We start from the raw sequence: 23,484 nt of genomic DNA, 5'->3' as shown, positions 1-23,484 counted from the left end.
AGGCAGAGGCAAGCGGATGTCTGTGAGTTCCAGGCCAGCCTGGTCTACAGAGTGAGTTCCAAGATAGCCAGGGCTACACAAAGAAACCCCATTTATAAAAAAGACAAAAAAAATAAAAAAGAATATAGACGGCAAACTCTCAAAAACACTGGAGCTAGCCTGACAGTCACACACTTTGCTCCTCCAGCTAACAAAAGTCCAGAAAGGAAACAAAGAAGAAATGAGAAGAGGAGAGGACAGGAAAGGCCCAGCCTGGCAGCAGCAAGGGCAGTGAGAAGGTCAGGTGACGGTCTCTTCCCGAGAAAGCACCAAAGGTGCCAGTGGAGTTGCAAGGAAATCCCAGGGAGAGAAAGTTTGTAGGGCCAGAAAATACTGATGCTGAAGGGCAAAGAAGGTGGATGGGGGACAAGTCACAAGGAAGGAAAAGCAGCAGAAGGTAAGGACCAAAGAAATGCAGTTTTAAGTACTAGAATATCACACAGACAAGCAAGACCCATCCTACTGCAAAACAGCATCCCCTTCCCCTGCCCTAGAAGGATACAATCCTGCCAATGGCACACAAAAAAAAAGTCATCTAAAAGATGCATCCCAGGTGGGTGTGCAGGCACACATCTTCAAATCCAACACTTGGGAGCCAGAGGCAGGTGGATCTCAGTCTGGAAGCAGCCTGGTCAATAGAGCAAGTTCCAGGACAACTAGTTCCACCCGGCCACCACCACCAAACCCAGACACACTGAGAAGGGGACGCCCGTCTCTGCACTAGGAACTGTGCAGGTCGGCAATGGTCCAGCCAGCAGCTGTGCACACAGCCAGCGCACCAGAATGCTGTCATGTGTTAGGAAACCGACTTGGCACCTGGGCAAAAGGCCACAAAATATGGAAGTTTGGTAAGCCAGAGAGAGCCTGCTGACTTCTAGGAAGGCACCCTGTGGAGACAAGACCATGAGAAGTCACTGCTGTCTGGATGTCGTCTGTCGTAGCATCTTTTTGGAAGGAGGGCAGGGCAGCTGGTTAATTCAATGCTCCATCTGTCCGTATAACAGGCTGTGAAGGGACATGTTTACGGGATGGCCGTGGGAGAAGACACAATCCCTAAACAGTGTGCATGGTTTACTACCGTGTTTATAAGAACGAGTGCACAGACACAGAGTTCAGGGTGCACGGAGATGGTTATTTGCCTTTCGTGTTTGCTGAGGTGCTGACGATGGAACCCAGGGCTGTGAAAGCCAGGCGAGCACTGTGCCACGGAACTACAGCTGTATCCCCAAGAGGGCTGTTTCCAAGCAGTCAGCTTCTACAGGGGTTTCTAATGAGACTTGCATTATTTAAAATAATAAATAAATAAATAAAAATTCTGGGCTGAAGAGATGGTTCAGCAGTTAGAAGCACTGGCTGCTCTTGCAGAGGACTGGAATTCAGGTCCCAGCATCCACATGGTGGCTCAGAGCTATAACTTAGGATCAGGAAGTCCAACACCTTCCTTTTTGCTTCCATGGGCACCAGGCACGCACACAATGCATAGACACACTCATAAAACACACACACACAGGAAGTAAAAATTAATTTTAAAATTGAATAGACTAAATGACTAAGATTAAAACTGGTCCTTTGCATACACTTCTTCCTGTAGGTCGTGGTGACCTCACGGTATGTAGGTCGTGGTGACCTCGGGGTACTTACTCACTATCTGTCCAGCAGGCGATACTTGTTCTCTGGTGTCATTGTGGGGAAACGAGGACACAGCTGAGGGGTAAACATTGCACATGCGTCAACTAGGTCTGCTGGGCAAGCTCTCTGGACCACAGACCAGCCCAGGGCTCCACCCTTCCTCAGCCTCAGCCCTGGGCCTTTCCAGGAACCCCCGCCCCGAGCTCCCAGCTGGTGCTCACGGTAGCAGTGTGGAAAATCAGTGTAGCCCTCGGCACAGGCGGCACAGTGCTCTCCCGTGAAGTTGGGTCTGCAGTAACAGCGGCCTGTTAAATCTTCACATGTTCCATCAGTGAAATCCGACTCACAGTCACAGGCTGAGAAACAGAGATAAAGTCATGGAAATGATGGGGAGTTAAGGCCTCACCTCCTGGGGCGGGGAGGTTTGGGAGATACAGCAGCTAAGACGCTGGGACTTTCCAACACCCTCTCCCAGCCAGACCATAAAACTCCAGCCTCCGTGGCTGAGGAACACAGTTCTACTCACGGCGACAGACATGGGGTGAGTCCAGCGGCTGGTCAGGGGCACGGTAGAAGCCAGGCAAGCAGCGCTCACAGTTGATGCCCGTGGTGTGGTGCTGAGGACAGGGAGCTTGCTAAGTCCCCGCATGCTCCCATTCCCATCACACAGGCCCACCTACACCCGGCTGGCCCTTGCCTAGCCTACCTGGCAATCGAGGCAGACGCCCCCACCTTGGTACACATTGTCCTGGTTCTGGCTGGCATTACGCCGGTCCACCTCAGGGTCGTAGTAACAGTCGTGGGCATGGCCATGGCAGTTGCAGGCTGTAGGGTCGGGGCCAAGGGTTAGCATGCCCTCCGTGTCCCTGGGACATGGGTGCTGGCAGTGCACACGCATACGGTATACTCACATTGGCACTCATTGGCGCTATCGGTGGTAGCAGGCTTCCATGGCTGCTGGTTGAAGCCTGGACAGCATCGGTCACAAGAGCCTCCACATGTGTTGTGTTGGCAGGCACACTGCAGCCTGTGAAGGGACGTGGAGGAGTTAGGACCCACCCGATAGACAGAGGGCTGGAGACGAGGTGGGCAGTACGTGCTTGGGCGTTGCTGGCCTGCTGTGTGGGCACAGGGCTCGCCTCCCCTCAGTCCCCAGCTGTCATGCAGTAAGCACTGGTCCAGACACCCTACTCCTACCCCAGCGGCTGTGCACATGGCCTGAGCCTCAGAGAATGGGAACAAGAAAGGGAAAGAGATGGGGGGAAGGGAGGGCAGCAGAGAGGAGAAGGGATCTCTGTGACACCTTAGGGGGAAGGCTGAAGAGAGAAAGGTGTGTGTTGATGGTGGGCAGGGCATACGAGCTCAGCAAGGTGGAACCCTGGCCCTACCAACCCTGCCTGGCCCCCAAAACTCTGATCCAGTTTTAAGGGAGGGACATATTGGTTCCCCACTGAGACCTGGATTTCACTTAGCCTGTGAAATCCTCATGTCGGCCAGACACCCCCATATATCTAGGGCATCTCCCCAGGGGCAAGTGGCCAAGAACTGCTTCCTCTCTCCAAAGGCTGGAGGCCTGCCGGCTGTCCCAGTGGGCAGGGGAACAGCTGGTTGGGGATGAAGACAAGCCTGGAGCATATGTTCTACATAAACCAACACCTCCGTGTATTCTACCAGCGTGTGGCAGGGTCACAGCCAGCCCACTCAGAGGAGCAGTGTGTGTACTTCCTGAGCAAAACCCAGAAGCCTCTGTGTGCCTGATCCTCCAAGATCTACTCCCATTGATACCCAACAGGGGGCCCCGTGGCCTTGGGAGTCAACCCTGCTGCCCCTCCCATGCCAACGGCTTCTGGAAAAGCCTCAGCTCCAGTAGAGAGGGGAAGAACGAGCTACCTGTCAGTACAGATAAACAGCAACTACCTAGCCTAGCCCAGCAGAGGGAAACCCAAAGGTCTACAGCGGGTGTCTCACTTCTGAGATCCGCGCTGGAGGCACCCCTGGGCTAGTAAGAGAAGTAGGTATTATGTGGAGTAAGGCTGGCCACCCTGGGGGTTCCTCCGTAGCCACAGAGGCCCTGAGGAAGCCTGGCAAAGGGACAACAAAGTGGGGGGCGGCAGATGCCACACGCGGCAGATTTGGGCCCGAGGACTCCACTCTGTGAGACACCCGGTAAATGCTGCAAAAAGACTGCGTCAGGCAACTACAAACAAAGGAGTCTAAAAATAGGCAGATGTGAAAAATGACTAGTTAGAACTTCCAGAATTGAAAAAATGCAAATATGAAATTTAAAAAAACCCAAGCCAAGAGCCAAGACTGGGGCTGGAGAGATGGCTCTGTGATTAAGAGCACTGGCTGCTCTTCCAAGGCCAGGGTTTGATTCTTAGTATCCACACTATGGCTCTCAACCACCTGTAACTCCAGTTCCAGGGGTCTGACATCCGTTTCTGGCTTCCTTAAATATAAGACACACATGTAGTGCACGTATATACATGTGGGGAAAACATTCACACATAGAAAATGTTTTAAAAGGGCTGCAGAGATGGCTCAGCAGTTAAGAGCATTGCCTGCTCTTCCAAAGGTCCTGAGTTCAATTCCCGGCAACCACATGGTGGCTCACAGCCATCTGTAATAAGGTCTGGTGCCCTCTTCTGGCCTTCAGGCATACACACAGACAGAACATTGTATACATAATAAGCAAATAAATATTTTTAAAAAAACTTGATTAAGAAAAGAAAATGTTTTAAAAGAGAAAATAAAGGTTCTTAATGGACTAGGTAAACAACAGATACAGCCAACGGGAGACTCCGAGAGCAAGGAGGAACAGGGGAAGCTGCTGAGAAGAACAATGGGGAGTGGGAGCTGTTCTCAGGCAGAGGCAGTATGTGGCTTCTACACTCATCTGGTGGGAGCATAGACAAGGGCCAGGAGGGCCATGACCAATCAATCAGCAAAAATACATGCATCTTAGATCTCAGAACCAGAGAGCCGAAGTCTAAGAAACAGCCCCCCACACCTTCCACACTTCCATCCACACACAGAGGTCATGAGAGAGGGTAACAGCTCCAGCAGTGACAGCCTGAGGGACCCTAGACCCTAGCGAACCTAGTGCTGTCCCAGGTAAAGACCTCACCCACAGGTCGGAAGGCAGTTATCATACAAGCAGCAAAGTTAGCTATACGCTGCTCAAGCAGCCATCTTCTCTCTGGGGGTGGGGAGTTTCAAGTACGGTTTCTCTATGTAACCCTGGCTGTCCTAGAACTTGCTCTGTAGACCAGGCTGGCCTCGAACTCAGAGCTCCATCTACCTCTGCCTCCCAAGTTCTGGGATTAAAGGCCCAGCTAAGCAAACATCTTCTAAAGATGACTGACAGTCATCCACTAAGTGGCTGAGATGTGTGATCCAGAAAAAAAGAAACAGAGGTCTGGGGAAGCAGGAGGTCATGAGAGCAAGGATCTGGGAACAAGAGGGTGACCCAGACACTAGAGAGAGAATGAACGTCCCCAGTGGGAATAACGGGGGTAGGTGCCAGGGTATCTCTCTACAGCTGGATTTGACTGAACCAGGCAAACCAGTAAAGGTCAAAGGTGAAAGCAGTCGAGTCTTCGTGCACTTGGGGGGCTGTCTGAGCTGCCTAGACAAATGGTACATATCCATCTAGGGGCAGAGGTACGCGGCGAGGGGTCACGTCCATCACTGACGCCCATCCCAAAGGCCCTGGGTCTAGAACCCCACACCTCTGTGGAATTCAGGGCAAAGAACCACCCAAGACCAGGACACCCCGAGAGGGTCACACAGTACTGCCTCTTCTGATGGAAAAATGGAGACCCAGGGTTGCAGCCAGTGCAGGTGCCATTGGGAAGCCAGAGCCAGGCAGGGAGGCAGATGAGGTTAGACAGAGAACCAAAGGTCTCACCTGAAAGGATCTGAGGGGTCCTTAGCGTCACAGACGTCTGCGTGGCCATGACAGACACAGCGGCCGCCGATGCTGATGTCTTTGATGCTGTAATAGTACTGCAGTGGGGGCCATGATTGTCAGACGTCACCCTGACAGGGCCTTGCCACGGGCATGCCGCCCCCACCAACCCCCTCTCCAGGTCCTCCACGATAAACCAGCTCTGCCACCCTTCCTTCAGCGTTCAACCACACCCCCAGGCTCACCCTGCGGGTAACAGTGGGGTCCCGCAGCGCCTTGCCCATAAGGTGACCGAGGAGTGTGTTGGTTCGCAGGAACCGCAGGCGGATATTGGTGGCCTTGGTGAAGTCTCGAAGCAGAGGTGAGTAAGAGAAGTTCATGGCCCCGGGGCGCCCGTTCACCAAGGACACTACAATCTGCAGAGGGCACGGCAGGTGAGGTCAATTGTGGCCTCGGGGACCCACCACGCCCAGACAAGCACGGCTGGGCACCCTCACCTCGCCATTCTCCAGAGGCACTATTCGCGAGTACTCTGTGGTGCAGATGACGTCGTCATCCTGCGTGATGCGCTCTAGGGTCCGAGGTCCAAATCGCTCCAAGCAATCCCTCTTGGAGGCTACGGGAAATGGATGAGAAGGTGAGGCCACCAGAAATACACCCACCCTGGGTCCCAACCTAGTACCCGTTGGCTCCCCACATTCTCTGAAACATGTCTGCTGTCCATGTTCTACTGGCCGGCAGGGGTTACTGAAGAGAGTCCTTGCCCCAGGCAGCCAGGCCAAGCTGGGCGGCAGAGCCTTCCATACCCACTGCCCAGGCCTCTCCCTGGGTCATGCCAGAGGACAAACACTCCTTAACGTCTTCCCAGACTGTCTTTGACTACCTCTCTCCCACTCTCAGCCAGGGAGTTTTGGGGGAACGTGCCACCAAGCAGGCCTCATCAGAGCATCCCCACCCTGCCAACATTGTTGGTCACGGTGGCATGTGGCCAGGCCAGTCAGTGACTCCAGCTCTTTCCTGCCACAGGCCGTAAAGCTGGCAGGAACTAGGCCTGCAGCTGCCAGGGCTGTTTGTTACCATGGGAGCTGCCCGAGCTGAAGTCGATCTAGAGGGGCGAAAACACGGCCCGATGATTCCTGGTACCACCGGTGTGACACCAGCTATGTCCAGTGCCAACAAGGAAGTCAATAAATAAGCTCCCGTCGACACCAAGGTGGCACCGTCACAAGGCCAGGGTGTGGCATCAGAGGCCTTGGGCAACCGTTGCCCCTGTGCAGAGACTGTCCAGCCTCCGGCCTCTCCGCTCAGGGCACTCACAGGCAAAGAACTGCCAGGGCTGGTAGGTGTGGCCGAAGTCTGTGGACCGCTCCAGCACCCAGAGGTCGGGCCGAGGCGAGTTGGCGAACTTGATGAGTACATAGGCCACGTGGAACACCTGCAGGGGGACAACGGGTGTGACGTTAGGCACTGGTTCCCTCCGGTACCTGTCCACCCTGTCGGGTGTGAGGGACAGCAGGGGATGAAGAGGCCACACGTCTGAGGAACCCCTCAGGTCTGAAGGCGAAATGTCTTCTCCACAACTTCCCTGCCACGACAGGTTGAAACCACGGGAGAAAATAAACCCCTGCCTCTTCGTTTCAGTTAGATATGAGCACAGCGAAGGAAAAGTCACTTATGAGAGAGCGTGATACCAAAGCAGTGGGGTCACTGCTGTCACTAACTACGGGGCTCTCAGTCCTCGGAAACTGGTTCGAAGGAGGAATGTGGATGATGTGGGAAACGTCGATTAGAGCAGTCCAAAAGCTGGAAGGGGAGCTTCCCGCGCCATGTTGATTAAGTATGAAAGATCGGCCGCAGGTGGTGGCGCACGCCTTTAATCCCAGCACTCAGGAGGCAGAGGCAGGCGGATCTCTGAGTTCGAGGCCAGCCTGGTCTACAAGAGCTAGTTCCAGGACAGGCTCTAGAAACTACAGGGAAATCCTGTCTCAAAAAAAAAAAAAAAAAAAAAAAAAAAAAAGTATGAAAGATCAGGACCCCCGCAGACGCACGGACAATGATGCCATAAGGAGATGGCTCCATGGATAAGCACTTCCCACCCAACAACCTGAAAACCTGAGTTTCATCCCCAGAACCCAACAGATGGAAGAAGACCGACTCCACTCTGTGTATACCATGGCATGCATGCCTACACAACACACGCACACATAAATACACACAACAACACACAACACCAACAGCATATGTGTATACCATGGCATGCATGCCTACACAACACACGCACACATAAATACACACAACAACACACAACACCAACAGCATATGTGTATACCATGGCATGCATGCCTACACAACACACGCACACATAAATACACACAACACCAACAACATATGTGTATACCGTAGCATGCATGCCTACACAGCACACACACATAAATACACACAACATATGTGTACACCATGGCATGCATTGCCTACACAAACACATGCACATAAATACACACAACAACACACAACAATAACAACATAAGAAAGAATGTGGACAGGGGCTCGAGAGATGGCTCAGTAGTTAAGAGCATTAGCCGCTCTTCCAGAGAACCCAGCTTTGATTCCCAACATACACACAACAACTCACACGTCTGTAGCTCTAGTTCCAGGAGATTCAATGCCCTCTTCTGGCCTCCACAGACACCAGGTTTATGTGTGGTACACAGACAAGCATGCAGACAAAACACCAATACACATATGTGCAGCTGGGGCAGTGGTGGTGCACATCTTTAATCCCAGCACTTGGGAGGCAGAGGCAGGTGGATCTCTGTAAATTTGAGGCCAGCCTGGTCTACAAAATGTATTCAGGATAGCCAGAGTGGTTACACAGAGAAACTTTGTCTCGAAAACACAAACAAACAAAAATTGCAGACAATGAAGGCTAGGTTCATGAGGTTTCAGATTGGAAAATTTATCCTGTAGGAAACCAGACTGGGGTCACTGTGTTACATTCTGGCAAGGAATTCTGTCTGTACTTTGCCTGTGCCCTGAGAATACGACTGAGGCTAAATTCAAAAGTAATCGACTAATTATTTTATGAAGTAAATTTCAAGACAGCGTAGCATTCAGTCTGTGGCATGGTTATTGCTGGATTCTCTTAACCAAATTTACAATCAGAATCAGGAAGGGAAAATGAAACAAAGAGGTGAAAAACGTACAGTCCACCAGAATGGCAGCTTGTTTAAATACAATTAAGGAGATTGGTAACTTTAACTAGTTACATAGTTAGCAGTTGGAAAATAAGAAAGGTCCCTGACTCCACCAGGCTCCATGGTATGAAATGGCATACCGAAACTGCTGGCGACCAGCAGGAGGCTAACTAGGGACACAGCCTCACAGATTTAGGCCAGTGGAGCGATGGCATAAGGGGCCCGTCTAGATTTCCTGGGGTGCAGAATACAAGAGTTACGGAGTCAGGCAGGCATCGATCAAGATTTCCGAGAAAAGTCCATCAGGACACACGATGCGTAAGAGTCAGGTTCCAAATGAAGCTGAAGCTACAGCAAAGAAAAAAAATTGGTGATGCCGGGAACCTGGAAGATCTGCAAAGAAAAGCTATGGGCACCAAGTGTTGTTGACCCAGAGAGGCTGTGTGGTTTATACACAGCAAGCTATTTGGATGGCGCTAACTGCCTGGCGGAGCTCGGATGATGTCACCACATGCCTTTAATGTTGAGCATATAGCTACAGGACTTCATGTTTGCCCTTCTGCTTTGGAACTATTCCTTCCTTTCAGAACAGAAATGTCGCAAGACATAGTGAAGCGTCCCTTTAATCCCAGCACTTGGGAGGCAGGGACAGGCAGATCTCTGCCAATTTGAGACCAGCTTGGTCTAGAGAGTGAGTTCCAGGACAGCCAGGGGAACACAGAGAAACCCTGTCTTGAAAAACCAAAAAGAATACATGGAGCCTTGGATCCATACCAAGAAAAACATACCGACCACTCCTCATTCACTCTTGGGCAGCACCTCCAAGTTCGATCTCACTTATGGTGCCCTAGTTCAGCCCACAGTGCTGGCTGGCAAGCTACCTCACACACCCTCTCCCCATGCGCTCCTGGGGCAGCCCATCAGCACCCATTCCAGACGTGGCCTCTGGTTTTCACAGTCTGTCCATGAGTCTGAGAACTGAGACGAATGGCTCCCACAAGCCCCGGACCCTAGAGCAAAATGAACAACAAAGGGGAGAAACCAACTGTCCAAGCTAGGATCTGCTCCAAGAGCTAGAGCTAAGGAGGCCAACGGTGTGAGCAGGCTAGACCTGACCTGCTCAGGGAGAGATCCCTCCTGCTATCTGCTGCCCAAGTTTCTTTCTCACCAATAGCAGGTGCATGTCGTCAGGCTAAAGTCTGTCACCAAGCCTGTAGGACCCCATGGGGAAGGAGATAAGGGGAACCCTTATTCCAAGCTGTATCCATTCGCTGTCTGTCTTTGTGATAATACTCTGACTCTAAGCAGGAACTGAAGAAGAACCCATGGAGGGATGCTGCTTACTGGCTCGCTTCCCTCCTGGCTTGCTCTGTTACTGTTCTTAAATAACCTAGGCCCTCCTGCCTACAAGCGGCACCAGCCACTCCCCCCATCAATCACAGCCACTGCCCCCATCAATCATTCATCAAGAAAATGTCACACAGACCAATCTGACAGAGGTAATTCTTTGAGAATCCCTCTTCAATTTGACAACAGCACAACTGACCCCTTGTCAACTTGAGGCACAAAAACATCACTGTTAAACTTAACCTTTCCTTACCAGCCTTTCTCCAAGACCCCTTCAATCCCAGCCCCCCTCCAACCTTCACCAACAGCCTCTCTAGGCGTCTCACAGTGACAAAGCATCACAGCTTCTCTCCATGACCCCTCCAATGCCGCAGCTTTCACGCCACCAAAACCACGTGGGGACTCTCACACGTTATCAAGTTAGCCTTGAGCTCACGGACCACAGCTGCTGAGTGTTGACCCTGAGGGAATACTTCCCGGAAGATCTCACCTCAGTACGTTATGCTCTCTTTTAAAAATCGTGGCTGATTTTGCAGCTCCAGCCAATGAGCACCAATTGTTCCAGGAAAGCAAAGAATTTCATATCAGCAGGGCTGGTTTCTGGATAATCACAGCTGATTCTTTAGTCCCAGGTGACCAGAACCGCAGTCTTCTCCTCCCTCCCCCTGCCAGAGACAGGGTTTCTCTGTGTAGTCCTGGCTATCCTGGAACTCACTCTGTAGACCAGGCTGGCCTTGAACTCAGAGACCCACCTGCTTCTGCCTCCCAAGTGCTGGGGTTAAAGGCGTGTGCCACCACCACCTGGCAGAACCACAGATACTTAACTCCGATAGAGTCTTCTTTAAAGAGCTCTCAAAGTCCCCTCTGAAGCTTCCCAGGTCAGACCTCCACTGTGTGCACATAAGAGCTCAGAACTCCAAACTTCCCCACCTTCCTCCCACACACGATCTGGTCCACAGCAGTGCCCACTCCAGCAGCAACTTCTCTATTTGCTTTCTGTTGCTGTGATAAAAACTAACGGAAGGGCTGGAGAGATGGCTCAGCGGTTAAGAGCATTGCCTGCTCTTCCAAAGGTCCTGAGTTCAATTCCCAGCAACCACAAGGTGGCTCACAACCATCTGCAATAAGGTCTGGTGCCCTCTTTTGGCCTTCAGGCATACACACAGACAGAATATTGTATACTAAATAAATAAATAAATATTTTAAAAAACTAACGGAAAGCAACTCAGGGAGGAAAGGATTTCTTTCTCATCTGACACTGCAGGGAGCTAAGTCAGAAACTGAAGCAGAGACCGTGGAGGAATTCCCAGCTTATTTCCCTGGTCTGCCTTTCTTTCTTTTTAATTTTATGTGCATTGGTGTTCTGCTTGCACATATGTCTGTGTGAGGGTGCTGGATCCCTGGGAAAGGGAGTTAGAGACAGTTGTGAGCTGCCATGTGGATGCTGAGAATTGAACTCGGGTCCTCTGGAAGAGCAGCCAGTGCTCTTAACCTCTGAGCCATCTCTCCAGGCCCCCAGCTACCTTTCTTAGGTAACCTGCCCAGGGACAGCACCACCCACAGTGGGCTGGGCCCTTCCACGTCAGTCATTAATCAAGAAAATGCCCCACAGGCCAATCTGAGGTAGGTGAAAATCCTTCCTAGATAATCAGGACCACTCAGAGAAACAAAGTCGAGAGAGAGAGAGAGAGAGAGAGAGAGAGAGAGAGAGAGGAGAGAGAAGAGAGAGACACACAGAAAGAGACACACACACACACAGAGACAGAGACAGAGAGAGAGAGAGAGAGAATGTCCTAGGAATGCATACATTCTGAAGTCACCTGGTACTTCAAGCAGAACCACAAACCTTTGGGGCTCTAACCCTGGGGAAATCCAAGCTACCCAGACCCCAAGACCCCCAGACACAATCTGAGTGCTGTCCTTGCTGGGAAAAAGGGTGGGGCCAGTACAACCTCTCCCAGGCACAGGCCTAGTCATGGGCTGCCAGGACTGAGGTCACTGTCCACTTCGCTGTGGGGGAGGGCAGGGAGATACCCCACCCAGGGGGTATCCTAGCCACTTCAGGGACAACCTTACACTCCACCTCACGCCTCAGCCTCTTGTGCCCTGTGGTCCCAAAATGGATATCCAGCAGGTCCGGAACAGTGTGTAATGACAGAAGGACACCCATGAAGAAGACAGGCCAGGGACAGCAAGAGGGAAACTTAGGCACAACAGTCATGGACACTGGCTGCTCCCGGGAGCTGGCAGCCTGGCCCTCACGAGTCCCTGGGGCCCACCCCCGCCTTTCCCTAGGCCCGAAACCCAGGCTGCACCCTTGCTGGAGACTCTGGCCTTCCCCAGTCAGCTGGCCCTGCATTTTTCCCAGCTGAGAGCACTCTCACAAATACTGATTCCAAGCCTCTGATTAGTAGAGTAACAAGGCATGAAAACTTCTACCCTGTGCTGGGATGTGCTTAGGCATCCCACCTTCTTTCTCCCTGTGTAGCTAAGCCGGTCACACGGCAGCCCTGGGCAGCTATCCTCAAGGGCTTCCTGACTGCAGACACTGGAGAGCCGGAAGGCTGTGCCTAGCACCTCCCAGACATCTCCAACCTGGTCCTTGCTCCCAGGACTGCAGTGGTGCCCGTGGTATGACCCAGAAAGGGCACGGACCCCTGGCTTTGGCCCTTCCCCCGCCACGCCTGCTCCGCTCAGCTGCCCAGGCAGCCTGACCTTTCTGTTGCTGCTGCTCAGCTCTTTGCAGAGGGAAAAAAATGTCTTTTAAAGCAAAAGGCAAACAAAAGCCGCTGGTTATTTTTAAAATTCTTGCTATTTTGGAGCAGGCAAGTCTCCAGGGCAGCAGCCGAGGCCAAGCTCTTGGCCACCATAACCCTCTTACCCCCTGCCCAGCCAGACCTCAGAGGGCCAAGACTCTAAAAGAGAGGTTATGCCCCCATAACCCTGCCTGATAACACTGGCAACAGTCCCATGAACCAAGCTGGGCATCCAGGGTGGGAGTTTAGGGAAGACTCGCTCTAGATTCAAGTGACCATGTGGCCCTATGAAGCCGCTTCTCCACCCTAGGGACAGGGCAGTGGGAAAAGGCACACAGAGAAGGGCCAAATAAGACAATTCCATGATGATATGAAGGCTCTAGAGCCCCAATTGGAAGACTCCTGTCTCCTGCATGGGCGGAGGTGATGCCAAGGTAGCCAGCCCTGGAACCACCTGGCACAGCAGTTCTAAAGAAGGCCAAGGGGTCTGGACATGACACATGAGGATGAGGGGGAGCTGGTGGGATCTTCCAGGCCCTACCATGTGGGTATGCAGAAGGTTAAGCCTCCCGGCTGGCAGCCTCCTAGACTCAGATAACACCTCACCAAGAAATGGGCCACAACTGGCACCTCCAGGGAAGGGTCAATGCTCTGCCCTGGCCCTCTGGGATCTAGGAAGACCTAAGCTGATGGCTGTGACACACGTCCTGGGGCTGAGGGAATCAACCCACCTTTCTAGAGGAGTGACTCAGCGGGCGTCCTGTGACTCAGCCTGCGCCCTGCAGGAAGAAGGCGGCCGGTTGCCAATTCCCGGGGACAGGCCAGGGTCCCAGGCGGTGGTGGGTGGAGGCAGGAAGCCCTTCCTAGCCCCAGGCGTCCGGCTAATGCCCTGACCGCTCCCTTCAGATCATGCTCCAGGGCACCTGGACCTTCCAGTCCTGAAGACCTTGGGTGAGAAGTCTAGCCCACAGTCTCTGTCCTTCCCAGCTCATATAGAGATCTGTTGCCACCACAGAAGGGGCTGGGATGGCCGTGATAGGGTCTGCTCAGGCTAGCAGCTGGGTAAACAGGCAGAGCTGTTACTTCAACAGACATGGGAGTCCAAAAACAGGCCACGTGTGGACTCCACCCCAAGAGATAGGGGACAGTAAAGCCCAGGGAGCCAACCAGGCAAGCCCACCACTCAAAAACAGAAATAAAGACAGAATGGGGACTGGGTGCGGCTTAGAGTGGGAGTGCCTGCTTAGTATGCGGAGGACCTGGTCAGGCCGCAAAGGAGACAGATAACTCGCTGAAAGTGTGGGATAGAAGTCTAAGGTATGGTATGGCACACGCCTGTAATTCTAGCACTTGGGAGGTCAAGACATTCGAGGTCATCCTCAGTTACCTAGCAAGTTCAAGACTAGCCTGGACTACGTGACAACATACAGTTTCATAAAAATTACAAGAACGAAAACCACACTATACACCCAGAACAGAATCGGCTGCCCGGTCCACAGGGATGTGCTAAGTACAGCAGGAAAACTGTAAAGGAACAGGCAGGGCTAAGCGGCCCTGCAGGGGTCAGGAGGCCATCAACTAGGGGGTCCCTGCTAAGCAGATGCCAAGATCCTGCATAGCAGCAGGGGGCTGGGATGGGCTCCTGGACCCTGAACACCCCATCTGGCCCAAGCTCCCAGCCCCTCCTCCCTGCCACCCAGCCAGGTCAGGCCAGAAGGTCACCTAGATGGGCAGAGGAAGTAGTTGATCCCAAGAGGACCCCCCACGGCTGAAACCCAAACAGTTTAGTCTCCTCTGAGAGGTGCAGCGAGAACCAGAGGCCAGGGCAGCAGAGTTTGTTTAAAAACACAGAAAACAGGAAACCTTTGGGGGCTGCCAAGGCACGGGGACAGTCAGAGAGTGGCGTGGGAGGTGCACATCACTTCGCAGAGTGAGTAAGGGATAATGTATGTGAGGGACAGTGGTTTGTGGACACAGCGCCAGGGTGGCAGCAAAGGGACAACCAGGTACCCGTGGCCCCTGGGGCCGAGACCTCTCCTGAGCTAGGGGAGTGAGAAGAGGAAAGAGAGGGGAAAAGGAGGGAGGTAGAGGAGGGGGAGGCAGCAGAGAAGAAAGAAGGGGAGGGGAGAGGTGGAAGAAGGAGAAGAAAGAGAAGACATAGCGGGAGGGAGAAGGGATTAGAAGGAGGGGAGGGGTAGGTGGGGAGAGGTATACAGGGTGAGCATGAAGCAACTTCCAGAGAGGAAAGAAGGGGCCCCAACTAGGGACTGGTTTGAGAACATGCCTGCAGGACCCCTACTCTCCTACCCCGGGAGTCCAGCTAAAGGGGTCAGGTGGGCACAGCCCTGCACCTGTCCTGGCCCCTGGACTCTGTAACTTAAGCCTGGCCACAGCTATACTTCCTGCCACTTCCCTGGGCAACCCAACTGGTCTCAGGACATTGGCCACATGGCTGTGCGCCCAGCCAGGCCCAGGGAGCCATGCCAGAAGCTTCGGCCTCATGACCACTAGCAGCCAGAGACTAGCAAGCCTGTCCACAGAGCCCTCAACCCAGACAGCTTGAGGCAAGCAATTCAGCGCAGGCCTGCGGTACATCTCGGAGTCACTGAGCCACCACTCCTGCGGCTGGCGTTCTTGTTCTTCCAGTCAGAGAAGAAAACCTGGGGCGGGAGCAAGATCCAGTAACACAGCCATCCCTGGGGCGCAGGCCCCTCGCCTGGCCTTATTTAACTTTAACCAACATTTTTAACCTTAGGTCCAACCAGCTCAGCCCTCATCCTAAGTGGCCTCAATGCCCTTGGATACTCTTTGCCCTGAGCCTGGTACCTCCAGAGAGTCCTGAAGCTCAGGCCTTTGGGGCTGGCACCTGAGTAGCCCTCACACTATCAAGAGAGGACAAAGCCCCCATCTATCAGGAGGACTGATGCTCCTCACCTCTTCCTTCAAGCTGACCTGGGGAGGGCAGCTGACAACACAGGTAGGGAAGGGCTACTGACAATAGTCCATTGTGGCCAGGTTTGCAGAGGGGGGTACAGAAAGAGAACACAGGCCTGGACCAGCCGACTCACCCCTGCCTGCTGAGGGGCTGCCATGAGGCCTGAGCCTGGTTCCCTGGCACCAGGTCTGACTCTGGAAAGAGGAAGATGGGAACAGCAACCTGACTACTGGGGCCCCAGAAACCTTCAGAGGATACAAGGAGATATAAGAGCCCCCCTTCAACCCTTGGAAGTCAGGCTAGGACTCAAGAAACTGGAACCTCTTCCCGACCCTCCCCAGCAGAAAACATCCTCTTTCTCGCCTCCAATAAACACCCAGTCTCTCCTAGGTGTCTAGTCCAAGTGCCCTGGCTGCTCCCGGACAGGTGTCATAGGGACCAGCCTTCCAAGCCCAGTGCCAGCCTTGGACATAAGATCCAGGGCAGCCTAGCAGCCCAGGCCACCCTCCCCAGGCTTGTAGGGCTCCCTGCCAGCCACCCCCACCTCTTCCCAGGGCATCCGCTTTCACTAGAACAAAGGCGGCTGGCCAGGCACTTCCTGATGCTTCCTGAAGGAGCCCCAGCCCAGGACTAGCGCCTTGAAGGACCTCCCAGACCTGCAGCATAGACCCAGGAAGAACTCCCCCATGAAGGGCTGGAGTCGGTCTGCCTGCCCCAATCCCAGAGCTTCCTGCCCCTACCATGGCTGGCAGTCACTGGGCCAGCAGTGATAGGGGCTGGAGAGGAAAAAGAAAGCAGACAGGGAAGGCTGGCAGTGGCCTCTTCTCAAATGTAGCTGGACTGGGTTTCCTTTCCCGTGTCATTTTGCACCTGGTAAAACTGAGGCAGAGAGAGATAAGATGCCACCATACCTGAAGCTCTCTCCCAGCTTGGAACAACCCAAGGCCCAATGGACGGAGGTGAGAATGAGGCTAAGGGGTGGCTCTGGGCCCTGGAGGTAGCTGAGTCCACTGCCCTCATTCCCTCCCACACTGCACTTGGGCATAGTGCCCACCTGCTCTGGGGTTGCCATGGAGATAGGGCCCCTGTCCCCAGCACTACCTCACCCCTGCCTCCTTAGACCCAGCCAGGCAGGACTGGGAGGAAGAGAAGGACCTGAGCACCCCCTTGTTGCCCCTAGCAAGTGATAATCCACATACACGCCCTCCCATGGGTGCCCTACTGCTGTGCCAAAGAGGTGGCTTTGGGTTCAAGGAGCTTCTGGACCCCCAAGGCTCCAGAGTACAGGGATTCCGATGGTGGAAAAGCTGGGAGATGAGGGAAATAGACCAGGTCAAGACCAAACCAGACAGCCCTGGGTGGGGTGGCCGCCTCCTCCTTTCCCTCCTTCTCCACACTGGCTGCCTCAACACGATTAAGAATCTTTCTGTGAGGTTCTAGACTACTCGCTGAAACCCAGTCTGCTCTCCAGCTGCCTGTCAGGGGATACCAGGTAGGGAAGCAGGGACCTGCTGTCCAGGCCTGTCCCTCAGCCTGTCTGTGAAGACACCTTACTCTGCCCACACCTCAGGCTGCGGCAGGCACAGAGACCCAGGAAGAGGCAGAGGCAGAGGCCAGCTGTGTTGTGGCAGGAATGGAGACACAAGGCCTCCGCACTGGAAGGATGGCAAGTCTGTAGGATCAAACCCATAGCCGGCCCCAGCTCCAGGCCCACCAAGCCTAGTTCATCTATATACCCTTACCTAGGTCCCAGGGAGCCTCAATATGGCCAGTACTCCCATAAACCAGGATTCCAATGGTCTAGAACAGAGTTTTGTGAGTGTGAGCCAGTCCTGGAGTGACACCAGAGTCCCCAGGTCCTGTTCACCTTGGGGTAGCTTGCTCATCACTGAGACACAGCCTGATCTACCCTCCTGCCCGCATGGAAGCCTGGAGGCCTATGAGGGTTCAGAGCGGCCAGACTGGGTTCAGTCACTGACCCTCTGACCTAAAGGTGGTCACCACCACACAGGTATCTCAGGAATGTCCACTTCTACCAGGCTCCCTCCACATTCCTGCGCCCCTCCCATCTCCGTCAGGAATTCCTCAGAGTAAACACCAGGGTGACCCAGAGGGCACGATGCCTTCCTGTGCCCCGCCAGCACCAACTCTGGCGTGCCCTTTGCCGGTGCCCCACTCAGTCCCCACTTCCCGTGTGCATCCAGAAACACTGGAAGAGCAAAGATGCCCACGACAGGGCCTCTGCCTGTGCTGGCCCTGCTCCCAGCAGCCCTGTTCCAGGCTCTGCCTCCCCGGATGATGACCTCACCAATCCCATTGTCTTGTGCCCAAGGCGAGCTTGGTGGCTGGAGCGGCACAAACAAAAATGAACCCTACCTGGCTCAGGTCCAGCGTGACGTTGACCTCATTGTACTCCAGGCCACGGGACAGGGGTGGGCTCTGCCACCAGCGCTCGGTGCCATCGATAGCGTTGCTCACAGGGTGTGCCTTGTTGCTGTTGGCAGCTGTGCAGATGTCACAGTACTGGCCCTGCAGGGAGAAGATGGCCAGGTGACCCTTCTCTTGTCTGGACCCACCATCCTGCCATAGGAACCCTGGGTCCCACAAAACTGGTCTCAGTCCTCAACCTTCCCGTCCTCAACTTTCAGTTACTAAATCGGTTCAGGAGGTATAGCTCATATTACAGGAAGACCAGCCCTCTTCCCCCCCCCCCAATTTATTTAATTTTATTTTTATGTGCATTGGTGTGAAGGTGTCAGGTCCCTTGGAACTGGAGACACAGACAGTTGTGAGCTGCCTTGTGGGTGCTGGGAATTGAACCCAGGTCCTCTGGAAGAGCAGTCAGTGCTCTTAACCACTGAGCCATCTCTCCAGCCCAAAAACCAGAATGTGAGGAGACACCTGCTTTAGGTGAGGAAAATCAAGGCAAGCCTCCATGGGAAGGCAGTGTCAGAGGCATTCTAGGTAAAGGGAGTATGTTCTGGCCGAGGGCTGGCTATGGGAAAGGCTCTGGGGGATTGACTCAGCCAAAGAGCAAGAGAGATGAGAGCAGGTGAGACACCCTTCACCCCTTCCGACAACCACACTACCACTCTCCCTGCTGGTCACTGCAAAGAATCCCACAAAGGGATAATGTGTGTCTGGGGTATATGTCTATATGTATCTATCTGTATGTGTGTGCCTATGTGCATCTGTGTGTGTGCACATGTGCATGTGGGTCCGTGTGTGTGTCTGTACGTATCTGTGTGTGTATGCATGCATGTGTGCAGATCCGTGTGTGTCTGTGTGCGTCTGTGTGTGTATGTGCACATGTGCATGCGGGTCCGTGTGTGTGTGTGTGTGTGCGTGTGCTTTTCCAGAGGACCTGGGTTCAATTCCCAGCACCCACAAGGCAGCTCACAACTGCGTCTTCAGTTCCAAGGGACCTGGAACTGTGTAAGAAAGAAAGAGCTATTAGGAAGAGGAATCGTCTGGGGAAGAGGGTTCATGGGGGAGTCAGATGCCCCCCCACCTGTGCCTGAAGGTCCCACCCCAGCATGTCCAGTACTTCTAGATTGGGTCTCCAGACAGGAGTTAAGCTGTCTGCATCTTGTGGGGTGCCCTGGCAGAATGCAAAGATGTGGGCAGTGGCAGGAGAGGCCTGGGGCTCCCAACTGCTGTGTCTGAGGTCTGGGACAAATCCAAGTCAAGACGCCCTGGGAGCCTCAGTGTTCCCATCTGCAGGGTAGGGATTATGTTGCTACTGTCATGAGCAGATCACACACAGGGCCTGGCAGCTGCTTCAGGCAAGGCACAGCCCAGCCACCTGCTGGGGCCCATAGGAAGCCCCAGCAAAGTCCTAGCCTGCTGTTCCTGGGGGGGGGGGCACGGCTCCAGGCCAGGAGAGTGCCCCCCAACACACACACACACACACACACACACACACACACACACACGGACTCCACAGAGAAACCAGACCTGTCCTACACAAAGGCAGCCCTGGAGACTTAACACTTTCTGGTGGCCCAGAAAGTGACCCCACTCCTCCCAGACTGAGCGTGGGGTACAGGACTTCTTTCCAAAGAAGCCTGCCCCAATTAGGAGGTCTCATTGGCAACAGAGCCTCCAGCCCCCACCCAAGTCCAGCTAGCTCTGGACTTCCACCTTTGTGTGGTTCCCAGAACCCCAGGTGTTGACATCTGGGGAACTCCTGCCTGGCAGCCTATAGGGGTGTTGGCACTTGCTGTTCTGATCTTGGTTTAGATGTCAACCTCAAGGCATTGTTCTCGACCACCCAAGAAGCTGGCCTGCCCCCTGCCAGACACTGCCTACTGCACTTATCCCCCCACACCAACTATCTGGATGGTCCCACTGGGGCTCCGAGAGCTCTTTGGTGTTTGGACACACCTTTGTACTCTGCCACCCACAGTTGCCGCATAGAGGAGCCAGGACTATGGTGAACCTGTCAACCTCACCAAGGATCCCCTAACTGCTCTCAGAGCCACAGGGTGGCACAGGGGACCAAGGGGTTCACCGATAGGACCCTGCCCCCGTGGGTACCAAGCAGAATGGGGTGGGCAGGCCTCATAGGGAGGCTTCCTGTCGTCCAGACCACATGGACCCCAGAAGTCAGGCTCAGGCTCAAGGATGCAGATGGGTCTCCAGTTTCCCCGAAGTTCAGGGAAGCCGGTATGTGTCCCTTCTAGGCAGTAGAGAGGGTCTTGAGAGTCAGGAAGCCACACAGAGAGCTCCCAATCAATCAGCTATTTACTGAACAGCAAGCCACAAGCACCCTTGGTAGCCTGGACTTCCCCCGCTGACCTCTGGCTGAGAGCAGACAGGGCTGGGAAACCAGGCTTCCTTCACCCCTCTGCTGCAGAGGGTCCTGCCAGGAACAGAACTAGGAAGCATAGGGGCTGATTAGGAATTTCCCTTCCAGTGAGTCACCAATTGCCCTGAGTAGAGGCCAGCAGAGTTCTTCTGATGCCCACCTAACCCTAGAAGGGCAGGAGTGCCAACCCACACCCTACCTTGCCCAGAGGCTCTGTGGGAGTCACTCAGACTCCTACCTGGGATGCCCAGTCCCTCTTCTTGTCATAAAGAGTCCCTGACTCCCTGGGGCCATGCTGTGAGGTTGGGTGTTCAGGCCTAACCCCTTAGGATAGTGTGGCCCTTGGCAAAGCGGCTGTCACTTTTACTTTCTCACCAAGGAGGTGCGGCAGAGAGGGGCTGAGCCTCTGACCACCCGGCTGGGCCTTTACCACGGGGTCTGGGGTGTGGACATGGACTTGAGTTCCCATCCCAGGAAGCCCTGTTAGTTCCTCTGGGTCAGGTCTGAAGGTCCCAACTGGGCCCCCTATACCCAGGAGACCACACAGGCCAAGAGGCACCCCCACTTCCAACTGTTCACCTCAGATAGTTCCTGCTGACTTATACAGTTTCAAAAAACAAGTAACTTTCTAGGCCTCAGTTTCCCTGCCTCTGATGGCCCACACATCCTTACTCTCAGACTAAGAAATCAGAGCACAAGGGAGCCTGGCCCTTCTCAGCTCCCCCACCCAACTTGGAGGGTGGGCTAAGTGGGCAGGCACGGAGGGTGGTGGTCAGGTAAGCAGTCAACGGAACTAAGCTCCTTCACTTCTCCCTTTTCTCCACCCTGACGATCTTATTTCCGCCTCCTCAGCCTCCTTCCAGGAAGGTGGAAGTAGGTCCCTAGAGGGTAACTAAACTTACTAGGCCCTTAGGGCTCCGAACTCTCCTAAGACCCTAACGTGAGGCAGGGGTCCTGCAAATGGACTACTTAGCCCACCTGCAGGTTCAGCATGAAAGACATGCCTCCGGGGAGTCTCTAGGCACAGAATCCTATCTCCTGGGAGACTGAAGCCCAACGACTAGCACCTGCCGGGCAGGGGGCTGCTCCTGATAGCCCACAGGTGTTCCCGCTCAGTTAAAGCTTTGCCTGCCTGCGCTCTCCCACCGCCCTCCGGAGCTCCCAGATCTCAAGCAGAGAAGCTTCAACTCTTGGCTGGGACAGTGAGACCCAACACCCGAAGCAACGGCGCCAGCGCGGCTTCCGCGCTCATTCCGTCGTTCCCACTCGGGAGACCAACAGGTTCCAGCCTGTCCCGGGGGAAGAAGGAGCTCCCGCCCCCTCCTCACAGTCAGCGGGCACCCTGGCCAAGTCCCGCCCACTCAGGGATCCGGGACTCAGGGCCGCCAGGGACTGCTCACCGGTCCCCTCCTGCCTAGGTCAACCCCCCAACCCGAGCTTCATCGGCCCCTGGGGCCCTTGGTCCGCGACCCGGACACTTCATTGGCTCTTCCCGAGGCACGTGCAGTTTCTGCACGAGTTTCGGTGGCTGCGTTAGGCGTCCTTCTTGGTCCATGAAAACATGGGACCGGGGGTCCTGATGGGAGAGTCGGTACTTAGACTCCCCCACCACACCCCCGGCTCGGGGAGCCCTAGGAGTCGGCTGGGTTCAGGCTCTGGAGTAGGAACCGCAGGATGGTGTAACCAGCTCCTCCTCCCCGCGCTCACCTGGATGGTCTGGTTGGGATCCCCGCCGGCCACCGGACCCCCAACCAACTTGCAGTAGAGGTCCTCGGTGGGGCGTGAGGCACTGCGCGCCGGGGCCTCCTCGCCGCAGGTCGCGGACGCGGTGATGCGGGCGCCCTCCGCCAGGTTGAAGTAGGGCGGGTGCAGGCTGAAGCCATCGCCCCCGGGAGTCCGCGCCTCGCCTCGCAGCGCCAGCCCAGCCAGCAGCAGCAAGAGGAGCGGCGGCGGAGGCTGCGCGGGGCTCCGGGGCCCACAGGCGCGCGGTGCGCACCCCGCGCACAGCCGCCCTCCGCGCTTCGCCATCTTCCTGCTGGGGGCAGCGGCTCTAGGGACAGCGCGCGCCGCAGGAGCCTAGCGAGTCTAGTTTGGGGCGGCCGGCCCGGCTGACTCCGCCTGTCCGAGGACGTCAGGCCCCGCCTCGGCCCGCCCTGGCGCCCGAGTCCTGTGCCCCGAGGAGGGGGTTGGGGAAGGGCACGAGGGAGGGGGCGGCCTGGGGACCTTAACCCTTCGGACCCCGGCCAGACCAGCGTCCCGGAAGGGGCACCTGCTGGCCCCCGGCCAGACCGTGGGAACTTGAAGCTACTGAGCCTTTCCTCTCTCCCAGGTCGAGGTTTCGATCCTTAGGAAGACCCCCCGACACTTGCCTTTAACCTGGATGCTCGGGACCCCAGCAATACGGGCCTGTCTCTACCCGCCCAGAGGCTCCCTTTTTGTTTCCCTAACTTCAAACAGGTCTCAGCCACCTGGCGCCTCCCGGTTGCCCTATCCTGTTACTCTCTTCCTTCTCTGTTGGTGTTTGCATAAACTGTGTGTGGCCGTGGGTGGGGGCCCAGAGGGGATATAATCTGCAAGTGGTCGGGAAAAGACTAGACAGGAGGGGACCCCCAGCTTCCTCCATTGTTGGGGCAGATTTAGCCCCGTCTACCTATATTGGCTAAAAATCCTCTGCAAAAAGGAATAGATCAGGACAGGAAGGAATGAATGACGCAGGTGCCCGCCCATAGGGCATTTCCAGGGACGCTCATTGCCCTGTAGGTGCCAGTCTGAGACTTTGGTTACCCATCTTTTAAGCAAGCTGTGCCTCTAGCTCCTGTGTTCGGGGGGTACAGTGGGCTCCATTTGATCTGCCAGGCTGAGTC

At 54.8% G+C, this 23,484-nt stretch overlaps 1 protein-coding gene across 1 annotated transcript in view; it reads right to left on the bottom strand.

Moving 5' to 3' along the window:
• Lama5 (laminin subunit alpha 5) overlaps positions 1-22,648 on the bottom strand; it is a 46,628-nt gene extending 23,980 nt beyond the window's left edge. The window contains exons 1-11 of the mRNA XM_038331023.1: positions 22,328-22,648; positions 18,187-18,339; positions 6,896-7,013; positions 6,076-6,194; positions 5,824-5,994; positions 5,579-5,676; positions 2,580-2,695; positions 2,375-2,493; positions 2,195-2,285; positions 1,890-2,024; positions 1,681-1,743 (exon numbers count right to left, since the gene is read on the bottom strand). Coding sequence (XP_038186951.1) covers positions 1,681-1,743; positions 1,890-2,024; positions 2,195-2,285; positions 2,375-2,493; positions 2,580-2,695; positions 5,579-5,676; positions 5,824-5,994; positions 6,076-6,194; positions 6,896-7,013; positions 18,187-18,339; positions 22,328-22,648 — 1,504 coding nt within the window. The remainder of the gene's footprint in view (positions 1-1,680; positions 1,744-1,889; positions 2,025-2,194; positions 2,286-2,374; positions 2,494-2,579; positions 2,696-5,578; positions 5,677-5,823; positions 5,995-6,075; positions 6,195-6,895; positions 7,014-18,186; positions 18,340-22,327) is intronic.
• Between the last annotated feature and the right edge of the window lie 836 nt (positions 22,649-23,484).

This window comes from Arvicola amphibius, chromosome 5, assembly GCF_903992535.2.
Source record: "Arvicola amphibius chromosome 5, mArvAmp1.2, whole genome shotgun sequence".
Lineage (NCBI taxonomy): Eukaryota > Metazoa > Chordata > Mammalia > Rodentia > Cricetidae > Arvicola > Arvicola amphibius.
This window is presented reverse-complemented; position numbering and strand designations above follow the sequence as displayed.